This window comes from Ictidomys tridecemlineatus, chromosome 10, assembly GCF_052094955.1.
Source record: "Ictidomys tridecemlineatus isolate mIctTri1 chromosome 10, mIctTri1.hap1, whole genome shotgun sequence".
Classification (NCBI taxonomy): Eukaryota; Metazoa; Chordata; class Mammalia; order Rodentia; family Sciuridae; genus Ictidomys; species Ictidomys tridecemlineatus.
Genome location: NC_135486.1, coordinates 6,075,721 through 6,098,585, shown reverse-complemented (window position 1 = coordinate 6,098,585; position 22,865 = coordinate 6,075,721). Strand labels below are relative to the sequence as shown.

General features: G+C 52.3%; 1 protein-coding gene across 1 annotated transcript; it reads left to right on the top strand.

The window, feature by feature from the left end:
- The first annotated feature begins 10,661 nt into the window (after window positions 1-10,661).
- Myoc (myocilin) lies at window positions 10,662-22,630 on the top strand. Its single transcript, XM_005319812.5, has 3 exons — window positions 10,662-11,343; window positions 19,795-19,911; window positions 21,347-22,630. Exons 1-3 carry the CDS (start codon window positions 10,782-10,784, stop codon window positions 22,129-22,131), a joined length of 1,464 nt encoding a protein of 487 aa, XP_005319869.2. The 5' UTR covers window positions 10,662-10,781; the 3' UTR covers window positions 22,132-22,630.
- The last annotated feature ends 235 nt before the right edge of the window (window positions 22,631-22,865 follow it).

Sequence of the window (22,865 nt, the reverse complement as noted above, 5' to 3'; positions counted from 1 at the left end):
AGTATAATAATCAGATTATTACTAATTTCACACTCTTAAGACTAAGAGCAATAAAAAGGGAATGTGTTAACATTTTATCACTTTCTATTGAAAGCATCTGCTTTCCTGTAAAATGTTTGTGTCACTCTGAAAATAAAGTTTATACTAATTATCTTCTAGGAGAAATCAGTATGAACTTAACGTAGTTTTGAGATAAAAGTTTTGAATTTTTAGATTGTTTGGATGAGGTAGAAGAGGAGGTGAGTAGTGGTGTGGGAGGGAGGGGGGATGTCATGGGGGGAGCGACAGACTCCGTGGATTGAGAAGCCACTCCATTTCTAATTTCCTTCTTTGTAAAGTGAGTTTAAGGGTACTTAGCTCTCAAGGTTGTCACATATAAAAATGGGTGGGTAAACTTGGTATGTACACCAGGCATGGTGGCACACACCTTCAATCCAAACACTCAGGAGACTGAGGCAGGAGGACTGCAAGTTTGAGGCCAGACTCAGCATTTAGTGAGAACCTCTGAAGCTTACTGAGACCCTGTCTCAAAATAAAAAATATAGGAGGGGCTGGGGATGTGGCTCAGTGGTAAAGTACCCTTGGGCTCCATCTCCAGTACCTTTCCCCAAAAAGTGGGTCCTAATGCAAAAGGCTGTTCAAACAGAGGAAGCCACATTCCCTTGGTCTGTGAACTTTCTCAAAAGCCAAGAGCATTTGCTCGTGTTCTTGCACATGAGCACTTAGTCCACAGCTCTGGTGCAGGTGTATTTTCTGTCATGTTGTTCTTGTGACCTGGACTTTCAGAGGCTCCTGTGTCCCTCTACTGGGTAGTATCCATTTAATAAACAATAGATTAAGGATAGTCCTGATTTGGTACCAAAGATTCTAAGTGGGTTGTGCTGGATCAGTTTTGTGTGCACTTTAATGTATCAGAAGTTCTGTAAAAATCAAGGCACTTCACAGACCCCAAATAGCTCTTGGGCTGTGAACATGTATTCTTGGGGAAAATGAGCCCCACATGGGGACCAAGGGCCCGGGCTCCACTCCTACCTGACCAGAATGACTGTTCACCTTTCCCCCCACACAGATGGTCTCTTTCTTTAATGAAAAAACCATTGTCTTTTCATTATATTTAATAATTCTCTTCAAGATAATGTAAATTGTTAAGAAAATTGTTTTATTTTAGTGCCTTCTGGAATGTTACACAATTTTTTCTTTAGCCATTATTGCCAAAATTCCTATCTTCATCCTAGTGCCAGTGAAGACAAAGATAAAGCTAATCTACAGCTTCTGCAATAGCCATCACTGAACTGCTTGCAGAACTTGCCTAGACTATGTGTCACTTGTATGCATTGTGAACTCACTTGTATGCATTGTGAACTATCTGTTGGTGCAGCGACTTGTGGTAGTGTTGGGGTATTTTTGCTGATGATGTCATCGATGGTACAATTTTCCCAAAAGGAGCCATCAATTGGCTTGGTGTATCTTCCTCCCTTCTGCTTGTCATGATCATTCAGCTAAAATTTGGGGGCCAATAGAGGTGAGGCAAAGAACCTCACCCCCCAGCTGGTACAAAGACCTCTCCACAGGTGTGGCTGTATACTGGACCGGTAGTCAATGACGGGTAAGATCCAATTACAATGGTACCAACCTAAGACAGGAGGCTGACACCCTGAGGTCAGCTCATCCGAAGACGGGTAAGGGCCATATGTAGTATTGGACAACCTAAAGCAGGCACGGTCCCCAAGCCACATGCTTGTTGTTTAAACAGAGAGGGGAAGATGTTGAGAGCCACAGCCAAAGGGGCCCCAGCAAACTTCCAACTGCCAGCTGATGATTGGCTCACAGTGGCCCCAGCAACATCTAGCTGATTGGCTCCTCCACGGAGCTGCTCATTGGGCTGTTTCCCTGCCCTTTCAGACCACGGAGCTGCTCATTGGGGGACTTCTTTGGCTCCACCCATGCGACCCAGCCAATCGGCCTCAAGAGCAGGAGGATTGGGGGAGGTGGTAAGGTTTGTGTGGGTGAGAGGCTTGTGGAAGCCGTTGGTGGCAGTTGGGCTCTGAGGGTTTTTTCCTGAGGAGCTGTTTTGTTTGGCTTGTGTGGTTCTAAAAATAAAGTTAGTTTCTTTTGACAAGTGGCTCCTGAATTGTGCCCAGCCAGACTGCGGCATCTCCTAGCATATGGAGGTGGTGCTGTTGATTGGACACTTACGCTCTCTGATAGAAAGGTGTTATTAGCAGTCTCCTGTTGTAACTTTTCCCCTGATGGCTTTTTCTGCTCTAAACTTCCTTCCTCTGTCTCACTAGCTCGAAAGACCTTCTCTTTTACTTGAATCAATATGTCTTCTTCTTCCTCTACCTCTGTCTGAACTGAAGGCTTTGGACTAAGCAAACCAGATACGAACGTCCACAATGGCAATGTGCCAACTGGCAGAGTCCCTGGGTTGTTCTTTTCTATTCTTTTTAAATCTTCTCCATGATGGTCCCACTGTGATATATCTAACAACTCCTCCTTAAAAAGCCATGGGCTACATTTTTGTATTATATCAACGTATGCCCTGACTGCTCTTGATTTTACTGGGATGCCTCCTTCCTCTAACAATTTACTTAACACTCTTTCGGTTTGTTTTTTACTAATTGCTGATCCCAATTTTCTACTATAATACAACCCAACATGATGATGCCAAACAAAACCGAGACAGAATCCAATAAAAATGGAACAACAAAAATTCAGTATAGCCTTTCTATCCTCCTGACGTGTGCATCCGTCCTTTCTCCCTATCTGTTCCTCAGACGCAAATAGTTTTTCCTCAGATGTGAGCGGTTTTTCTTCCCTCTCACTCATCTCCAGGGACAGGCCACTTAAAACAAAAGTGAAGCAAAACAAAAGAGGAAACTTAGAATGGCCATCCTCTCGCCCTGCCCTCAGGGGCGAGCAGTTTACTTACCCTCAGTCGCTCCCCGTGCTGCCACCAAATGCCGCAGTCTGGCTGGGCACAATTCAGGAGCCACTTGTCAAAAGAAACCAACTTTATTTTTAGAACCACACAGGCCAAACAAAACAGCTCCTCAGGAAAAACCCTCAGAGCCCAACTGCCACCACCGGCTTCCACAAGCCTCTCACCCCCACACCAGCCTCTCCACCTCCCACAATCCTCCTGCTCTTGAGGCCGATTGGCTGGGTCATGTGGGCGGAGCCAAAGAAGTCCCCCAGTGAGCAGCTCCGTGGTCTGAAAGGGCAGGGAAACAGCCCAATGAGCAGCTCCGTGGAGGAACCAATCAGCTAGATGTTGCTGGGGCCGCTGTGAGCCAATCATCAGCTGGCAGTCTGAAGGGCAGGGAAACAGCCCAATGAACATCACCGCAGAGGAGCCAATCAGCTAGATGTTGCTGGGGCCGCTGTGAGCCAATCATCAGCAGGCAGTTGAAAGTTTGCTGGGGCCCCTTTGGCTGTGGCTCTCAATACCATTTTCTTCTTCTTTGATGCCATGACAAGCATTTTCCCAAAGAAAAGCGTAAATAGTAAGTAGTGACCCAGGAAAACCCCTGAAAGTCTCCCTCACCCATGTTGTGACCACAGTATGGCCACCATGCCCATGTCTCCCTTTTTCCTGAGTTGGGTGACGAGGGAAGCCTGGGTTGTCAGGAGGTCGACTCCCTGGTCTTCTCTCTTTCCACCCCACAGCCTTAGCCCATGGCCTTTGGGATCTCTCTCCTGTGCCTATCACAGCGCCCGTCACAGAAGGCCCCGGGCACTCAGTGACTCAACGTCCCAGACTTCCCCTCAGTGGTAGGAAAGACATTGTGACAGTTTGAATCTGGAACGGCCCCAAGGACTCGTGTGCTGAGACTTGGTCCCCAGTGCAGTGATGTCCAGGGGATGCTGGTGGGAAGCAATTGGACCACAGTGTTCTGACCTGGTCAGTGGACTGGCCACTGAGGGTCAGTGAGGATGGACTCTCGGAAGGTGGTGGAAACAGAGGGGGGACCTGGTTGAGGGGAGTGGGCTTTGGGGGTGTGCCCTTGAACACTATCCTGCCCCTGTCCTCTTTTTCTCTTTCTACCTCTCTCTGCCTCCTGGCCATCATGGGGTGAGCAGTTTTGCTCTGTCACACCACGAGGGTGTGACGTCACAATGGTGTGCCTACCCTGGTGCCCAAAGCAAGGGAACCAGTTGACCATGGACTGAAACCTCTGAAACTCTGAGCCCAAATAAATTCTTCCTCCTTTAAGTTGTTTTTCTTGGGTGTTTTGTCACAGCAATGAAAGCTGACTAACATGTGCCATCTAAAAAAGGTAAGGAAGAGATTGCTTTCGGGCCCTGAACCAGAGTTGCTGAGTATCTTTTGCCAATTCACACCTTCTTCTAAGGGACTCTTCTTCTCCCAGAGCCTCTCAGTTCTTCACAGGCCCTCAGCCCCCTCTAAGAAGATAGTCTGATGACTTGAGGTGCAGCTCTGTCCCAGCGCGGCACTTCAGCTGCCCACTACTGTGGCACCTCGAAAGCAGCTCGGCTGATCAGACCTCTCTCAGTAAGGTGCTAGGGAGATACGGAGACTCTGTCCAAAAGCAGAGAAAGTTGGCTGGAGGGCCATGTGCTGGGAGCTGGGCTCAGGGCAGGGGTGGCCGCGGGGAGAGCGGTGGACTTGGCTTTTATTAAAGGGCCATCTCCAGTTTCAGTTCAGGGGACCACCACAGCACCCCACCTGTGCACGCACCTGTTCTCCTGAAACCTGGCTGAGAATCTGCACCTTCAAACTAAGGCAGGAAGCTTCTCATGCTCAGTCTAAGGGAGATTTGTGCTTGGGCCCTCTCACGGCCTTGGGGCGAGTCTTGACCAGGCTCGGGATTCCTTCAAGACTGTGCCTGTACTGTCACAGGTCACCCAGTAGCTGCTCATCATTTCTGCTGTGACCCTGCACAGAGAGGGACACAGTATCTATGGGGTGGCCCCCAAGCAGATGCCCAGCACATCTGGGCACACATAGTCCTTGAGTGGTCAGTCAAGGGATTGCAAGAGGCCCCTCTGGAGAGCCTTGGTCACAGGCCTTCTTGGGGGGGCTCCCTGCCGCAGTGTGAAGGGTACACACCCGACGGAGTTGGGCGGCCGTGCTCAGCTCACGGGCCAGCTGTCCACCCAGCTGCTCCTGTGGACAGCGCCCTGCCCGCGGCATCCCAAGGAGTAAGCGAGCTGCTGGCCCTGCTCTCCAGCTGCTTGGGGAAGGAGGAACTCTGGTCTTTGTGCAGTCTACCTCAGGGCTGCTGTGAAAACAGGGAGACCCAACCCGGAAGGTGTCCTGTCAGCTCTGATCAGAGGTGGACAGGGGATCGGGGAGAAGGACGCTCGGCCCCGGGGAGGTGTGGGACCGAGTCTGCCTGTGTGTTAGAGGCAGTGTCGCTCCTTCCAGGAGCATGAGCCCCAGGTAGTGAGTCCACGGAGGGGACCAAGACCAGGAGACAAGGGCGAGAGCGCAGCAGCGAACAAAGGAAGCTTTCCCTGGGTTTAACTTCAGATCAACAAGTAAGGAGCACAGCTCGGGAAGAGGCTTCCAAATCCGCAGCGCAGGCTGCGTCCCCCAGGAAGCCGTCCACGTGAGCTGCAGGGGAACATGTGAGGCGCACAGTTGGACGGATCCCAGGGTGGATCATTGTTTATAAACCAGACAGCATCACTGCGGGGAGCTCAGGAAGTCCAGGCCAGCAAAACAGAAAAACAGCCACAAAACCCAGAGGAGACGCCAAGGGCAGGAGCCGGGGCCGGGGGCGCCGAGGGGTTGTGCACATCATCACCCGCAGGTCCGCGTCCACAGATCAAGGGTGCGTGAAGTCTGGGGGTTTTTGTTTTGCTTTGTTTGGAACCAGGGATTAAACCCAGGGGTGCTTAACTGAGCCACTTCCCCAGCCCTTTCTTATATTTTTTACTTAGAGTCAGGGTCTTGCTGAGTGGCTTAGAGCCTCCCCAAACGGCTGAGGCTGGCTTTGAACTTGCAATTCTCCTGCTTCAGCCTCCCAAGCCCCAGGTGTGTGCCACTGCACCTGGCCTGAAGTCGGGTGTTTCAGGGAAGGACACACAGTCAGACAGAAGGCTTGGTTAGACAGCCAACAGAGACCGTCTCCATTCAAATCAACAGGGCGCGTCAGCAGCAGTTCTTCTAAAAAGTCTTTTAGACTCTTGAAAGATAATTAATTTTAATCATTTTAAGTATAAAATAAATATGTGATACATGATCAGGGCAGGCCCGAGAGGTGACAATTTCATAATGTCCTGAGGATAATGATACTGTGTCCTAGCTCCCCGAGGTCACGAGGAGCTGCGGTCCTCTCCACCCTTCTTTCCCAGACTGATCCACCAGGGCTCTCCCGCACTGGCCTGAGGCTCTTTTCCAAAATGAGCTACGATCTTGGTCTCTTAAACGAGGTCTCACTTTTCTTCCTGTGGTTTCTTTCATATTCCCATATCCCCCCACCGCCACCCCCGGGCCAGGTACCATCCTGTCTGTGGCTCAAGGAAGATCAGTCTAACAGGCTGAATAGCAGGACTGTGCTCAGACGTTCGCAGAATGAGTGCGGGAGCCATGGGCCTAAAACTACTGACAGGACATCATGACTTTTATGAGATGCCACCTGACTCGGGAGCCCTCAGGCTTCCCTTGAGGGCATTGTCACCGTACCCGTGGGCTTCCTGTCGGGGCAGGCCGCCTGGTGCTGCTGGCCTTGTGGCTGCGACCTACGGGAACCTACCCTCGGAAGCCGCTCATCCAAGGAGGAGGCCCAGGGCCCAGGACCAGCTCCCCTTCAAGCCCCGGATGAAGGAGACGACAGGACCTGTGGCTTGAGGCTCTCCCTTCCCTACTGCTCTGGGCCAGAGGGTGTCCAGGGGTGGCAGGAAGTAGCAATGAAGGAGACATCCTGTGTGTTTCATCTGAAAGTGACGCTGCCATTCTCCATCCCAGACACCATGTAAATGCGAAGGGCCCAGGACAGGCAGACCTCTAACCACGTCTACAACCCGGGTGCCCCCACATCACCTCAGTAGGCCCCAGTACAAGTGCCACCTCCCCGTGACACCTGTCCTGTGCCCACGATTGTCACCCTGCTGAGGCCTGCTCTGGCACCTAACCTGTGTGAATAGACTTACAGATGTTACAGCTCGTAAGGCTGGTTCTGCACACATGTGCATATGTGTGCAGCCCTGGCCCAGAGTGGGTGGTTAGCAGTGGATCATCTGAATGATTTGCTAAACCAGCAGGGAATCCCAGGGTGCCTTGCCAGGTGGAGAGGGTGCTGTGGGCTCCACGGTGAAGGGAAGGCACACCGAGAATCCTTCCATGTGGGGCTGTGTGTGTTTGCAGAAGCCTGTGTCCCCAGGACAGGCAGAGGGAGGCAATTCAGTTATGCACTAAGCACCTTCGTGATCTTGCTCCCTAGCGACCCCTGCTGCCTCCGCCCTGCCAGGCAAACGGGCTGCAGACCAGTTCCAAAGACAACACACTGCCTGCAGCTGGTCTGACTCCCTGTGAGCATCTTCCTGGCACATCTGAGCTGGAGACTCCCTGGCTCCAGGCTCCAGAAAGGAAATGGAGATGGAACGTAGTCCAAATGGGAATCGGGGTGGTCAATGTTTCCCAAGAGGGAAAAGGGTCTCCATGTCCAGAATTCCAGGAGGTGGGGACGGCAGGGTGGGGGAGGCTGGCCTGCAGGGAGTGCTGAAAGGCAGGAAGGTGAAAAGGGCAGGCTCAAGCTGACCAGATGTTGGCCGCTGTCCGTGGAGCTGGGAGTCTCCTGCTTTGTCCAGTGAGCCTATTTTTCTGCTTGGAGAAGAATATTCTATTTCATGAAAGGATGCCTTTTTATAAAATCAGCCATTAAACACGCGAGTGTTCGTGAGTCCTCCTTCACCGAAGGCCCTGCTGGGTGGGGACAGAGGCCACGAGCTCACTTCCCCGGGCACTGAGTCATGGAGGAAATGACTGGAATCGCCAGGCCTCCGGCAATGGGCGGACTTGGCTTGTGCAAGGAGGAGGGAAACCTGTCAGGACACTGGGTTTCTTTCTGGTTCTGCCATTCCTTGGCCGTGTGACCCTGGGCAAGTCCTTGTCCTCCCTGGCCCCAGTTTTCTTATCTGTGAGGGGCTGGGGTCCAATATTCTATGAACATCTCCCCCCGTTGGGCTGCTGAGGGCTGGCAGGAGGCAGAGCCCATGTAGCTGAGCAACAGCAGGCCTTGGGGGGAGGCAGAAGGTGGGATCCCATCAGTCCTGGGGCAGAGGTGACCCACCCTGAGGCACATGATCCAGGGACGCTCAACAGAGCAAACAACTACACGTTCTGTCCCCAACCATCCACAGAGGTTGAGAATGACCGGGGCCGCTTCAGCCTGGCACTCAGCCTGGCACTCAGCCTGGCACTCAGAAACTGGCCCAGAGCAAGTGGAAATGCCAGAGATGGCCAAGCTCTGAACAGTACCGACATAGCTGGACGATGACCTCAATGCTGAGGACCGGTCTGCAGCTTGGAGGAGCCGAGGAGGGACCCAGCACAAGAGAAGAGACAGATTTATCAAGCACAGTGGGAACCGCCTGCCAAGGCCACGGCCATTACAGAGCGGGGGCCTGGATGACAGGGAGCAGAAAGGAGTCAGGACACCTGATCTCTAGATCACGTTCTTCCTTCAGCAACCCAGGACCTCACCAGGTATCAACTGGAAGCAGTGAGACTACTTACACTTCTCTTCCCAGGAAATTCTTCTCCTCCACGGAGCTGGCAGCTCAGGATCCAGCTTCATCCTTTCAACAGAAAGAAAAGCTTCCTAAGAATGAAACCAACACATGCAAACCTCACTCTTGCTCATTATTTTTTCTGGGCAAAAAAAAAAATCATTTCAGGGGTATTTACTGCCTGCTTCAGGAAATGAGAATCGTGACCTTGATTCAGTGGTGGATGGACACCACTTGTAAATGTCTCAAGTTCAGGTTTAACTTCGGAACCCCTTGAATAAGAATAGAAGGGCTGGGGATGTGGCTCAAGCGGTAGTGCGCTCGTCTGGCATGCGTGGGGCTCTGGGTTCGATCCTCAGCACCTCATAAAAAATAAAGATGTTGTGTCCGCCGCCAACTGAAAAATAAATATTAAAAAAAATTCTCGGGCTGGGGATGTGGCTCAAGCAGTAGCGCGCTCGCCTGGCATGCGTGCGGCCCAGGTTCGATCCTCAGCACAACATACCAACAAAGATGTTGTGTACGCCGAGAACTAAACAATAAATATTTAAAAATTCTCTCTCTCCTCTCTCACTCTCTCTTTAAAAAAATAAATAAAAAATAAAAAAAATAAAAAAATTCTCTCTCTCTTTCTCTCTCTCTCTCTCTCTCTCTCTTAAAAAAAAAAAAGAATAGAATCTTTAGAGCGAACTCTGTGATTTCAGCCTTAAGGTGAGTCTGCCAGGTCACTTAGACATTTACTACACAAACACTGAGGATGTCATTAGTATCTGACAACCTACGATTGCCCAGCTCCCCTGAGGCTACCGCACCATGCTGATTTGCACAACTTCCTACGGTTCTTGGTACATTTGGGGTTTTTTTCCATTTATCTTTGGCGGGGGAGGGCGTCTCTTTGTGTTTTGGATTTTGCTTTTTTCGGGATCTGGTCTTACTACGTTGCCCAGGCTGCCCTTGAACTCCTGGATTCAAACAGTCTTTGTGCCTCTGTCTCCTGAGTAGCTGAGACTCCCGGCCAGCCCCGCCACACCTGTTATTAATCTTCAGCCCCCAAAGCCCATGACTCTGGACTGGGAAAGCAAGTTACGGTTTTATTTTCAGTTCCTTCTAACTAAATTTAACATCTCTTTCCGTCATGGAAATAGCCACAAACCCAATGTTGAATTAATGATAGTTGTAATTTTGTTCCTACCAAGAAAAACCATGGATGTCTTATATTATATCACAGTTGTTGGAGATATTGCGAAATACTGCCTACATTCAAAACTACTAGATCTTGATCTTAATGAAGTGACCACAAGCATAGTTCAGATTTTTCGATATTTTGACATTCATCATAATTCAATATCACATGTTTTCTTTGTGATCTCATACATCTTATACATAAAACATTTTCTGAGAAGGTTCCATGGGTTTTACCAGAAAGTTTCTGATGAAGAACATGCACACACACGTGCATGCTCTCCCCCAAAGAAGAGTTTAAAAATGAGAAGCAAGGGAAGAAATCTTCTTCCACAGATGCCCGACACCCAGTGGGTGCTGTCCATGTGCTCTGGTGGGCAGTTAATTATCTCTGTCCCCGATACAGAGCCTGAACTACCATAGGCATCTGTAATCTCTGTCCTGGCAGAGAGAGCCTGGCACAAAGCAATTTGTGCAATGGATGGAAATTCAAACTAGAAATAGGTCCTTATTCAAATCAGTCTTCTATGAGTGTGAATGTGTGCCCTCACACCCAAATATTAGAGGAGACACACAGGGAATACTACTGTGGTGTAGGGTGCGTGTAGTGGGACATTTTTTTCAAAGAAATTCAAAACAGACTTCTGGAAGATTATTTTTTAAGAATCTCGCTGGCCGTGTTGGAAACAACCCCCCGTGCGGGCCCCACCCGGCCTCACGTGGCCACCTCTCTACCCTCCACGCAGGGCTGGCTCCCTGGGATATATAAGCCTGCCCGAGTCCAGGCAGGAGCCAGCAGGGCCACCCATCCAGCCACCTCACAGAGCTGCCCAGTTTTGGAGGAAGGCTCGCCCAGCCTCTGCAGAAGGTTCCCCGTGCTCGGCAGCTGCAGGCCCACCATGCCAGCTACGCACATGCTGCTTCTGGCCTGCCTGGCGTGGGGCACGGGGGCCAGGACGGCCCAGCTCCGGAAGGCCAATGATCGCAGCGGCCGGTGCCAGTACACCTTCAGTGTGGCCAGTCCCAGTGAGTCCAGCTGCCCCGAGCAGGGCCAGGCCATGTCAGCCATCCAGGACCTACAGAGGGACAGCAGCACCCAGCGCGCCGACCTGCAGTCCACCATAGCTCGGCTCAGCTCCCTGGAGAATCTCCTCAACCAGCTGACCCTGGGCCAGGCTGCTGGGCCCCAGGGGAGCCAGGAGGGGCTGCAGGGAGAGCTGGGCACCCTGAGGAAGGAGCGAGACCAGCTGGAGACCCAAACCAGGGAGCTGGAGGTGGCCTACAGCAACCTCCTCCGAGACAAGTCGGCTCTGGAGGACGAGAAGAGGCGACTGGCGCAGGAGAATGAGGATCTGGCCAGGAGGCTGGAAAGCAGCAGCCAGGAAGTGGCCAGCCTGAGAAGGGGCCGATGTCCCCAGACCCGAGCCACCCCTCAGGAGGTGCAGCCAGACCCCAGGGAAGGTAAGGACGCAGGTGGGGGTCTGCCTGGTCCCCAGGTGACGCGCTCATGGGGACCTGTGAAAGGTGTCCGAGCCTTCTCTTCCTGCCCCTCCTGTCCCCAGAGTCCCACACACCGAGCACACCACGCGGGGTTAAGAGGACAAAGCAGGTATTTTCACATTTTTCCAGCAATTTGGCTCCTGGAAGCTGGTGTGGTTGGTGGCTCTGAGCTGGTGACTATCCGGCACAGAGGTTTCATCTCCCAAAGCAAAACAAGGAACCAGGATCAGGGGAGAGATGCGTGGAATGTGATCAGTAGGAGGCTCCCATCGGCACTTTTTGGAAAACTATTCTTTTTGAACCTGCTCAGGGACCATTATTCCCACCCTTTGGCACCAGAGCGGCCTCTGTCCCTGGGAAGGCAGCACTTTAATGAGATACTAAGGGGGTTCTCTGCAGCAGCACTTGGGGTTCCCTCCATCGTCGTTTTGGAGGTTTTCCTATTCTTGGCTCCTCTGAGAGCCTCGGCTTTCCTAACTGAGCGGCTCTCTGTCCCTCCTGGCCCACATTTGCTTGGGGACAGGTCTGTGTACTTCAGGGACAGGCACCCTCTCCCCATTAGCAGGGGAGACAGTAATCGCATCACTTCCTGTGAAAACCGTGCTCCTAAATGTTGCGGGTGAGATGAGCTTCCCGCCGGGAGGAAGCGAGCAACGGAGCAGTGGGACAGAGTCTGGACCCTTCATCAGGAAGAAAGAAAGGGCCTGGAGGAAGGGCAGGCTCTAGGCTGAGGGGACCAAGAGACAGGTCACCAAACGGAGAGTGCGTGACCCCTGCCTGGCTCTTGCACAGACAGGGAGAAAGTCACAAGGGACGTGTGGGGCCTCTGAGGAAATGCGAACGCTACTGTCTGAGCGCTCGCTCGGGTCCTTGGGGGAGAGAGTGCTGGCACAGACGTGAGGAGAGTCCCTTGTTCCAAGGAGATGCCTGCTCAAGGGCTTGGGATGAGGGCCAGGAGGTTGGCATTTTGCTGTCAGAGGGTTCAGCAACATTAGAGGACAAGAGGAAGAGGCCCGACAGATGTGGCAGACAATTAACAACTGACCGGTCCAAGTGCAGAGTCCGCGGGGGCGGGGTGGGTGGGTGGGGTGGGGGGGACTTTCTTAGTATCTTTCCAAGTAACTTGATGGGAAAAATATTTTCTAAAAAAAAGCTTTCTACAGGAAAGGCAAGATCTGCAGAGGGGTGAGGCTAGGAAACCCAAGCCTGGGTCAGGTATTTCTTTCTCTCTGTACCTGCATTCCGCATCTGCCATCCGGCAAGGGAGAGCCCTGCTGTGAGGAATGAGTTCTGCAGGGTTCAGATGAAATGGCTGTAAGGTGGGGAGGATTGCTTAAAACCCTGCAGCCTTAGAACTGGAGGAGATCCCATCGGAATGTTACCACAGGGAGAGGTTAAGGGGTCCAAGGCCACACAGCTGGTCAGTGCAGAGGGAGCACTGACTTGGACTTGAGTCTGGAAGGACAACAGGGAGTTAGTACTGGACATAACATGGGCATTACTGCTTTCAGGACGCTCCTGGAGTGACGCTCTCAGCACAAACCCACACGTGCGTGTGCAGTGAAAATACAATGTTTTGTCTTTTTTAATGACTGTGGCCATTTAACAGGTCTTTGGAATTTCTTAGCTGTGTCCTCTGATTTTGTATTTCTTTTTTGGGGGCTTTCCAACTGCTCTGCTTTTGAAATCGGGCAACGGCCCTTTAGAATCAACTCCAAACCCGGAGTCTCTTTTCTAGAAGTGGATCGCTTTCAGGGCAGGAAATTCCATTTGTGCAAGAACGTGGAACTTGAAAGGGACCCCACAGGCCCCAGTGCCCCTGGCTCATGCTTGCGAATGTGGAAACTGAGGCCACCCATAGTCCTGACCGTTACTGCCACTGTCTAGCTCTCCTTAGGAGCACAGAAGTCGCTTGTTTATCCATGCACATGTGACAGAACACACTTCAACACGCGCACACACCTGCACACAAGCCTGCACTGTGAATGGAAGCCCAAAGCAGGGGAAATATGGTGAACGTGCGCTCTTCTCTGCTCAGCCTTTGCTTTAGGCGGGTCCCCCACAGACCGGAGCCTGGAGGCGGCTGAGTGCAGGTGGTCCATCGTGGGGTTCCCTCAGGGGAGAGGGGGAGAATTCAGGGAAGGAATCACGATGGCAGGGGCCTCTCAAAGGCCACCACAGTGGACAACAGCAGTTCAGTCCTGGTCAGGACCTACAGAGGGCCTGTCCAATGTGACAGAAGTGGGGACCGTTCATCTGTGACTCTGACAAGGCTATGGTGAGGGCCACCAGGCGTTCTAGCAGACTCCCACACAGTCAGAGAAGCTGGGCAGGGTGGCGAGGCAAGGTCCTGGCAGGTGACACCTGAGAGAGAAGGGCCACCACCACAGGACTGGGAAAGGATGGGCGTGGGAACCAGGAGAGTTCAAGCCAGTGCCAAGGATTCCCAGTGCCAAGGATTCCCAGTGCCATAGGATCAGACGATGACCCCCAAGATTAGAAGTAACGCGGGTAAGCGCCCAGCCCAGGGCTCGACAGAGGAGCCACCCCGTAAGTGGACAGCCACTACAAGGGCCTCTTCGGCTCGAGTTCCGTCACCGTCAACATACACGCAGCATCCCCCTAGGACACGCCTTGATCCTAGAGACAGAGCTCACGGGGACAGCGCTTGGGACGAGTCTATGAGCTGATCTCCACTTTCCGAAAGTATTTGTGACAAACCTCTAAATATGTGGGCACTCTCCTTTTTCCTCATTCTCCTCATTTAAATTTCATGAATACGTTTGTGTATTTATTTGTATTTTCTTCTGGTGCTGGGGATTTAACCCAGTCCCTGGGGTGCTCTACCACTGAACTATACCCCGGTGTTTTGTTTGTCATTTTGAGACAGGGTCTCTGAAGCTGCCCAGGCTGGACTCAGACTTGCAGTCCTCCTGCCTCACACCCCTGGTCGCTGGGATTACAGGTGGGCGCCACCGTGCCTGGCTCTTCATTTAACAAGACTGGCTGGCCAGGCCTGCTGGTGCACGCCTTAATCCCAGCTCCCTGGAAGGTGGACACAGGAGGATCACAAGGTCCAGGCCAGCTTTGCAAAGTTGGCCTCAGCCATTTAGGGACACCCAGTCTCAAAGTGAAAGAGTAAAAGGGGCTGGAGATGCAGTGGAGATAAAGCACCCCTGATCTCAGTCCCTAGAACTGCAAACACACACACACACACACACACACACACACACACACTGAACTTTTCAAGCAGTGATAATAAATACTTATGCAAATGAGTTAATGAGCTCAGTTTCTAGGTCAAGCTTCCTAGAACGAGTTTAGCAGAGGAGATTAGGGCAGAATAGACAGAGAACTTCCAAAACTTTATAATAGACATCAACCTTGAAACCACAGAAGGACTGAGTTTTGATTTTTTAAGTCATAAACCTTTTAACTCTGACACAACACAGTTGCTAACCTTTTCATAATCTCTGTTTTTTCTTTGCATTCAGAAGGAAATGTTAGCAACTGAAATATTCCAGGTAAATTTGACACATCTTTATTGAGGAGCATTTCACTGATAGTATCTTATGCAATCCTTAAAGTAACGTCATTCAATTGTGAGGTTCAGAATACTGAGGCTCAGAGAAGTTGAACCACTTGCCCAAAGTCACACAGCTGGGACTTGGCAGGATTGAACTAGGAATCTACAACTTCTGGCTCAGCCCAGGCCCCTTCACACAAATGCTTCCCGCCTTGGGTCCTCGTGCCAGATGGCTCTACTCTGGGGTCTGAAGGTTGCCAGATGCTCCTGGCTGACACAAGGAGCAGCAGCTGTGGGCTCCCAGTCCAGCTCTTCATCTGCCAACTGGGAACCGGCCTTGCGGTCATGCTGGGAGCCATTGCCTGACATTATGTTTTGCTGTGGCTCTTGTTTACCCCAGTGAGAACTGTGAGCTGTGGTTCCTGCACAGCAAGGAAAGAGCCGGGGAAGCTCAGGCTGCAGGGCTCAGGAGCCTGCAGGGCAGTGCTGGACAGGGTGGGACTCAGCACCAGCCAGTGCACCTCCGCTCTTCCCTGGCGATCAGGAGAAGAGCCCGTGGGGTGCTGCTGTGAGCTGGGTCTTTACTGTGATGCCCACAGGGCACTGGGCTCAGCCCCAGAGCAGGGTCACTCCCCAAGGAGCCAAGTGGCCTGGCCTGGTGAGGAGTAGAGCCCCAGAAGGTACCGCCAGGGACATTCAGCGTGAAGACTAACTGATGACAGGGCCACTGCAAGACAGAGGTAAACTCCACGTGGCTCCTCAGAGGAGGGAGGGGATGGATGGCAGCATGGACCTGGGAGGGGTCCAGACCTCATCGGACAAGGTAGGCTCAGCCCATGAGAGCAGAGAGGGGGCTGGTTGGCCTGAGCAGGTCTGGGGGTGCCAAACACTTCCTGAGTGCAGGGCACAGGTGGCCGAGCGCCTCCCGGGGCCTGGGTGTCCAGGAAGAGAGGAGCAGGGCCAGCAGGGCCTTCAGAGCACTGCAGTCCCCACGGAGTGCTGGCTTCCGTGTGGGAGGGCCGTGGAAAGTCCATGGCCAGGACGAGGCTGCAAGGTCAGAGATGGGGCAGGGCTCCCTTGCATTCTGCACACAGGGACAACCCCCCACAGCCCAGTGTCCCTCTAGTGTCCTCTACTGAGATGGTTGATAATGCACTCACTTTACACAAGGGACCTTGGCTCTCCCACGGCAGGTGTGAAAGGGCAAGTGTTTAACTGTGAGAAGCAGGCCTCCACAACTGGCCACGCCCATCACAGGTGGACAGGCTCACACCCACAACTGGCCACGCCCACCACAGGTGGACAGGCTCACATCTATAACTGGCCAAGCCCACCACAGGTGGACAGGCTCACATCTATAACTGGTCAAGCCCACCACAGGTGGATGGGTTCACATCTATAACAGGCCATGCCCACCACAGGTGGACAGGCTCACATCCACAACTGGCCACGCCCATCACAGGTGGACAGGCTCACATCTATAACTGGCCAAGCCCACCACAGGTGGATGGGTTCACATCTATAACAGGCCACGCCCACCACAGGTGGATGGGTTCACATCTATAACAGGCCAAGCCCACCACAGGTGGACAGGCTCACATCCACAACAGGCCACGCCCACCACAGGTGGACAGGCTCACATCCACAACTGGCCACGCCCACCACAGGTGGACAGGTTCACATCTATAACTGGCCAAGCCCACCACAGGTGGACAGGGTCACATCTATAACAGGCCACGCCCACCACAGGTGGACAGGTTCACATCTATAACTGGCCAAGCCCACCACAGGTGGATGGGTTCATATCTATAACTGGCCACGCCCACCACAGGTGGACAGGCTCACATCCACAACTGGCCGTGCCCACCACAGGTGGACAGGCTCACATCTATAACTGGCCAAGCCCACCACAGGTGGACAGGCTCACATCCACAACTGGCCAAGCCCACCACAGGTGGATGGGTTCACATCTATAACAGGCCACGCCCACCACAGGTGGACAGGCTCACATCTATAACTGGCCAAGCCCACCACAGGTGGATGGGTTCACATCTATAACTGGCCAAGCCCACCACAGGTGGACAGGCTCACATCCACAACTGGCCAAGCCCACCACAGGTGGACAGGCTCACATCTATAACTGGCCAAGCCCACCACAGGTGGATGGGTTCACATCTATAACAGGCCACACCCACCACAGGTGGACAGGCTCACATCCACAACTGGCCAAGCCCACCACAGGTGGACAGGCTCACATCCACAACAGGCCACGCCCACCACAGGTGGACAGGCTCACATCCACAACAGGCCACGCCCACCACAGGTGGATGGGTTCACATCTATAACAGGCCACGCCCACCACAGGTGGACAGGCTCACATCTATAACAGGCCACACCCACCACAGGTGGACAGGCTCACATCCACAACAGGCCACGCCCACCACAGGTGGATGGGTTCATATCTATAACTGGCCAAGCCCACCACAGGTGGACAGGCTCACATCCACAACTGGCCACGGCTACCACGGGGTGCAAGGGCTCACATCGGCCACAGCTTTGGTTTATTCCAGCCCCGCCACTGACTAGCTGTGAGACCCTGGGCGAGTTACTTAACCCCTTTGAAGCTTGCTTTCCTCATTTGCACTTGGAGATACCAGTGCTCACTTTCAGAACTGTTTTTGTTTGGTTTTGTTATTTTGCCGTATGGGTATTGAGCCCAGGGGCACTGTACTTCTGAGCTACAGCCCTGCACACCCTGTGCTCCCCTCAACCCTTTTTTTTTCCTCTTTGAGACAAGGTCTAAGTGGCCTGGCGGCCTGGGACGTGCCGTGCTCCTGCCTCAGCCTCCTGAGCGGCTGGGATTACAGGCGGAGCCCCTGGGCCTGACTTGCTTTCAGTACTGTTAGAGGAAATAGAGGGATTGAAGAGCAAGCACCTGGCATGCACTGGCTCACAGTCGCACTTAATGAGTGATGGCAACGACTGAGTCTCATTAGCTGCAGGTGGCCATCCCCCAGCCTTGTCCCACTTCCCTGAAAGTCTGAAGCACCACTCTGTCCCCCACCGCCGCAGCCTCCTGTGGGAGAGGCTTCCCATGTGCACCCCTCCCCTGCAGGTTGGCATTTCTCCTCTCCTGGGACCCACAGCAATACAGACTTCAAGATCTTTGTTTTTAAAAGACGACTTTTGGGGGCTATTTTAGGTTCACAGCAAAATTGAGAGGAAGGGACAGTTATTTCCCACAGGCATAGCTTCCCCCCTTCCCGCGGACCCCCATCAGGGATAAAGTTGACAAACCCACACTGACACGTCATAGTTACTAAGACCACAGCTTACGCTTTGGGTTTTGGACAAACGTAAAATAACGTATCCACCATTAGGGTACCGTGCCCAGGAGTTCCGTTTCCCTGGAAGCCCGCGTGCAATGTCTATTTATTCCTGCCTGCACGCTGCCCTGGAAACCACGATCTTTTTACTGTTTCCATGGTTTGCCTCACACTATCTCTCCCCTCCCCGCAGTCCTGGGGATGGAATCCAGGGCCACTCACAGGCTAGGCAAGCACTCCACATCCCCACCCTTGAATTATTACTGTGTGGGGTGTGTGTGTGGGGGGGGCCAATGGGATTGAACTCAGGAATGCTCTATTACTGAGAGATTCCTCCTGCCTCAGCCTCCCAAGCAGCTGGGATTACGGGCCACAACCCAGCACACAATTGCCTGGGGATCTGTTGGCCTTACTGTACTTGAATCATCATCAAACCTACAGTTTAAAATAGCCACACCTGTTTTAAATGCTCCTGTGACCACTGCTTCATCCTTGGAGTCAAGAATTGCTTTGAATCCTCTGCAAAAGTAGGACCCATGGTGACAATGACCAAATGTCTAACCAGGGTCACCCATGTTCTCCCCTTCTCCACAGTTCACACCCTCCCCTATTCTCACAGGAACCTTGCACACACTCGTCCTTATGCAGTGTGGCCTCAGAAAGAGACAGACATTTCAACTGAGCGTGTGAAGCTTGACATGTTACTAACAACTGCATATTTCAAGATCACTAGAGAGGATTTTGAATGTTCCCAACACAAAGGAATAATACATGTCTAAGTGGTAGACATGCCAGTTACCATGAGCTGATCTACTGAAATGTCACTCTGGACCCCAGTGATACATGTGTCAATTAAAAATAAAAAAGTATTTTAAAAATAAAATGATAAGCTGGTTGTGGTGGCACATGCCTGTAATCAGGGCAGGTGGAGCACAAGTTCAAGGCCAGCCTCAGCAGCTTAGCAAGAACCCGTTTTAAAAGAAAAAAAAGGGATAGAGAGGTAGTGATAAGGCTCCCCTGGGTTCAGTCCCCAGTAACACACATAACCCCCCCAAAAAAAAAATAGAAGAAAGAAAAAATCTGGAGGTTTCTTGTAAGATGCTTGTATATGACAAGGAAAACCTAAGTCACAGAGCAAATGCATGTTTTGATATTCAGATATCTAATTGCTTAGAGCCTTAATATTCCCGAAATCACACCTCATATACTCACAAGCCTGCCCTTCTGGTAGAAAGTATTTCAAAAGTGCAAAGTCTTATTTTATTCTGAATATCCAGCTCTGTGCTGAGCAGTTTGCTAAGTGATTTAACTGCTATGTAATTAGGTAAGCTTTTTAATTGTGGGATTTTTTAAACAGTCACAACAGTGGGGAGAAAAGCATGAGCCCAGGGCAGCTCTGAGCCCCACTCTCCCCCTGCCTGATCCCCGCCACACCCCGGCATCGTCCTAAAGCAGATCTCCAGCGAGGAGTCTGGGGAGCCTAACCAAATGCTCTCCCCCACAGTCGATCCCTGGCCCGAGTCTTCTCATGGCACCACCCGACTCTCTCTCTCCATACAGCTTCTCAGTGGCATCTGGACACTCTGGCCTTCCAGGAACTCAAGTCAGAGCTGACCAAGGTTCCGGCTTCCCAGATCTTGGACAGTCCCTCTGGCCCTCCCAGGAGTGACGATGACGGTATGAAGTGGGTGTCTTCCCTGCTGAGCCCACGTGGCCTCTGTCGTGTCTAGTGCTGTGTTCAGATTTGGAGAGTAAATGGCATCAGGAGTGACCTCCCTGGGAGCAGAGACGGGGCGGGACTGAGGACAAGAACCCACTCTTTCCTCTTGCCAGGGCAGGTCCTCAGGGAGGCAGGCTTTCCCAGGAGAGTCTGTCTCCTGCCACCCACCCTGGAAGGCAGCTGGGCTGCACCGGGAGAAGATGAGCAAGGCCTGTCAGCCCACTTGGTCGCTGCGTTGCACCTGGGAAGTCACAAGCCTCAGTCGCTCCTTCACACCCTTAACCTGAGGGCCAGGCAGCTGCCCTGTCCCATCTAGCACTGTCTGTCAGTAAAGGTATTTCTGCTGAACTTCGGCCACCTAGGACAAGCACAATTGCCCCTCTCCAAAGTGTTCCCCGAAGGAATGATTTTTAGAAGCTCTGCCTGTGTTACTTAATTACTGTGAGCACTGAAGGGCACCCGTGGGGATGGGGTAATGAAATATTCAAAGCATGATTCAGTAAACGGTGCCCACCTTCTGTGTCGACATTGAAGGTGCCCGCTAAAGCAGAAATCTCTCTTGATTCTGCTAAATCTGAATTTTCCATTTTTTTTTAGTGCTGGGGATTGAACTAGGTTTGAGGTTTCTTCTTATAAGATACTCGCATATGACAAGGAAGACCTCTAAGTCCACAGAAATTTCTTTTTTAATATTCAGATATCTAATCGCTAAGAGCCTTAATAAGGTAGGGAATGTGCTCCACTTCCAGCCTTCTTTTATGTATTCATTCTAATTTATTTATTTGTCACCCCCAGCCCCCCTCTTGATTTTTGATTGAGACAAGGTCTCGCCAAGTGGCCAAGGCTGACCTTCCTGGGCCTCCTGAAGAGCTGGAATCACAGGTGTCCACCACCAGGCCTAACTAGAAGTCATTCTTATAAGGAATTTATTTTCACTCTTTTAAAATAACTTGGAAGTCACGGGAAGTGATCTAACGAACCCTCGGGTCCCTGCCAAGCTCGAGTGTTGCCGGTGTGGATGAAGCTGTCTAAGGCCTCCCCCTTGACTGGGAGGAGCAGGAATCCCTTCCCACCACAGACCCACCGCACATCTGCTGTGCATGTTCTCTATACCTACCCCTAATGTGTCTAATCTCTTCTCAAACTTGAAACAGCCCTGCTACCCAGAACGGCCCTGCTGTCCCCCGTTGCCTGGGAAGGCCGAGGCGTGCAGAGCTGAGGAGCTTATTGAAAGTCAGGCCCATTTGCAGCCCAACCCAGATTTAAGCCCAGACAGCTGGTCCTGGGGCCCCTACTTCTGCCTGCTCTGCTGCTTCCACTCTGTCACTGTCTGTGTTTGGAGAGCTGATGGATCCGAGGTGCCTTTTTTAATTTTTATTTTCAATCCATCAGGCTGTGGAGAACTGGTTTGGGTAGGAGAGCCTGTCACCCTGAGGACCGCAGAAACAATCACCGGCAAGTACGGAGTGTGGATGAGAGACCCCAGGCCCGCCTTCCCCTACACGCGGGAGACCACGTGGAGGATCGACACGGTGGGCACAGACATCCACCAGGTCTTTGAGTACAGCCTCATCAGCCAGTTCGTGCAGGGCTACCCCTCCAAGGTGCACGTGCTGCCCCGGGCGCTGGAGAGCACCGGTGCAGTGGTGTATGGGGGGAGCCTCTATTTCCAGGGGGCCGAGTCCAGAACCGTGATCAGGTACGAGCTGAACACGGAGGCAGTGAGGGCGGAGAAGGACATCCCGGGGGCCGGCTACCACGGACAGTTCCCATACTCGTGGGGCGGCTACACAGACATCGACTTGGCTGTGGATGAGACGGGCCTGTGGGTCATCTACAGCACCGAGGAGGCCAAAGGAGCCATCGTCCTCTCCAGACTGAACCCGGAGAGCCTGGAGCTGGAACAGACCTGGGAGACCAACATCCGTAAGCAGTCAGTCGCCAACGCCTTCCTCATCTGCGGCACCTTGTACACGGTCAGCAGCTACTCCTCGGCCGAAGCCACTGTCAACTTTGCTTATGACACGGGCACAGGGGTCAGTAAGACCCTGACCATCCCGTTCAAGAACCGCTACAAGTACAGCAGCATGATCGACTACAACCCCCTGGAGAGGAAGCTCTTTGCCTGGGACAACTTCAACATGGTGACCTATGACATCAAGCTCTCCAGGATGTGAGGAGCCCCCAGGCCTGCCGGCAAAGGCAGGAGGAGAGAATGCTCAGGGCTCCAGAGGGGGGTGGGCTGCTGGGACCGCCGTCCATGCAGAGCCAGCGGCTTCTCCTGCTCCCTCGATGCAGGAGACCGCGTGAACCACCGCGGCGGGCAGGGTAGCCATCTGAGGGCTGAGACAACTGTGTAGTAGGAGAGGTATTCTTTTCTTCTGTCGGCTTTTAAAGGGATGCTTGTCCAAGATAGTTCAAGGTTTCTGTAGATTTGGGGCAAGAGCTCAAAGGCCTGGTGGTTTCTTCATAAAACCATTACTCTCGCAAGTTGCACGGCTCCCTAAGCCATGATAACAGCAGCACTTCTAAAGGAAGAGAAACAGCCCCGTGGCCTGCACTGAACTTACGTAAGAAGTGTTTACTGCCACTGGCTTTTAATGCTTCAGGAAGAATTCAGTTGCGTATTCTATAACCCTTGCCTTGGAAAATAAAATGATCATATATGAACATGAACTTTGTGAGAATCTTTGCCTAAGAGAAGCATGCAGATTCCAACAAGCAGATAATTCCTTTGGACTGGGAGATGTGATTGCAAAGTGCCAGGTGTGTGTGTGTGAGTGCGTGCGTGTAACCAGAAGGCTTGTGCTTGGTTTCAAGGCTGCGCCCAGATGGCACCAGGCACACAGTGGAATCCATGCCTCCATCTCTTGGTGTTCCTGACCCTTCCTAAAGCATATTCCATTTCTCC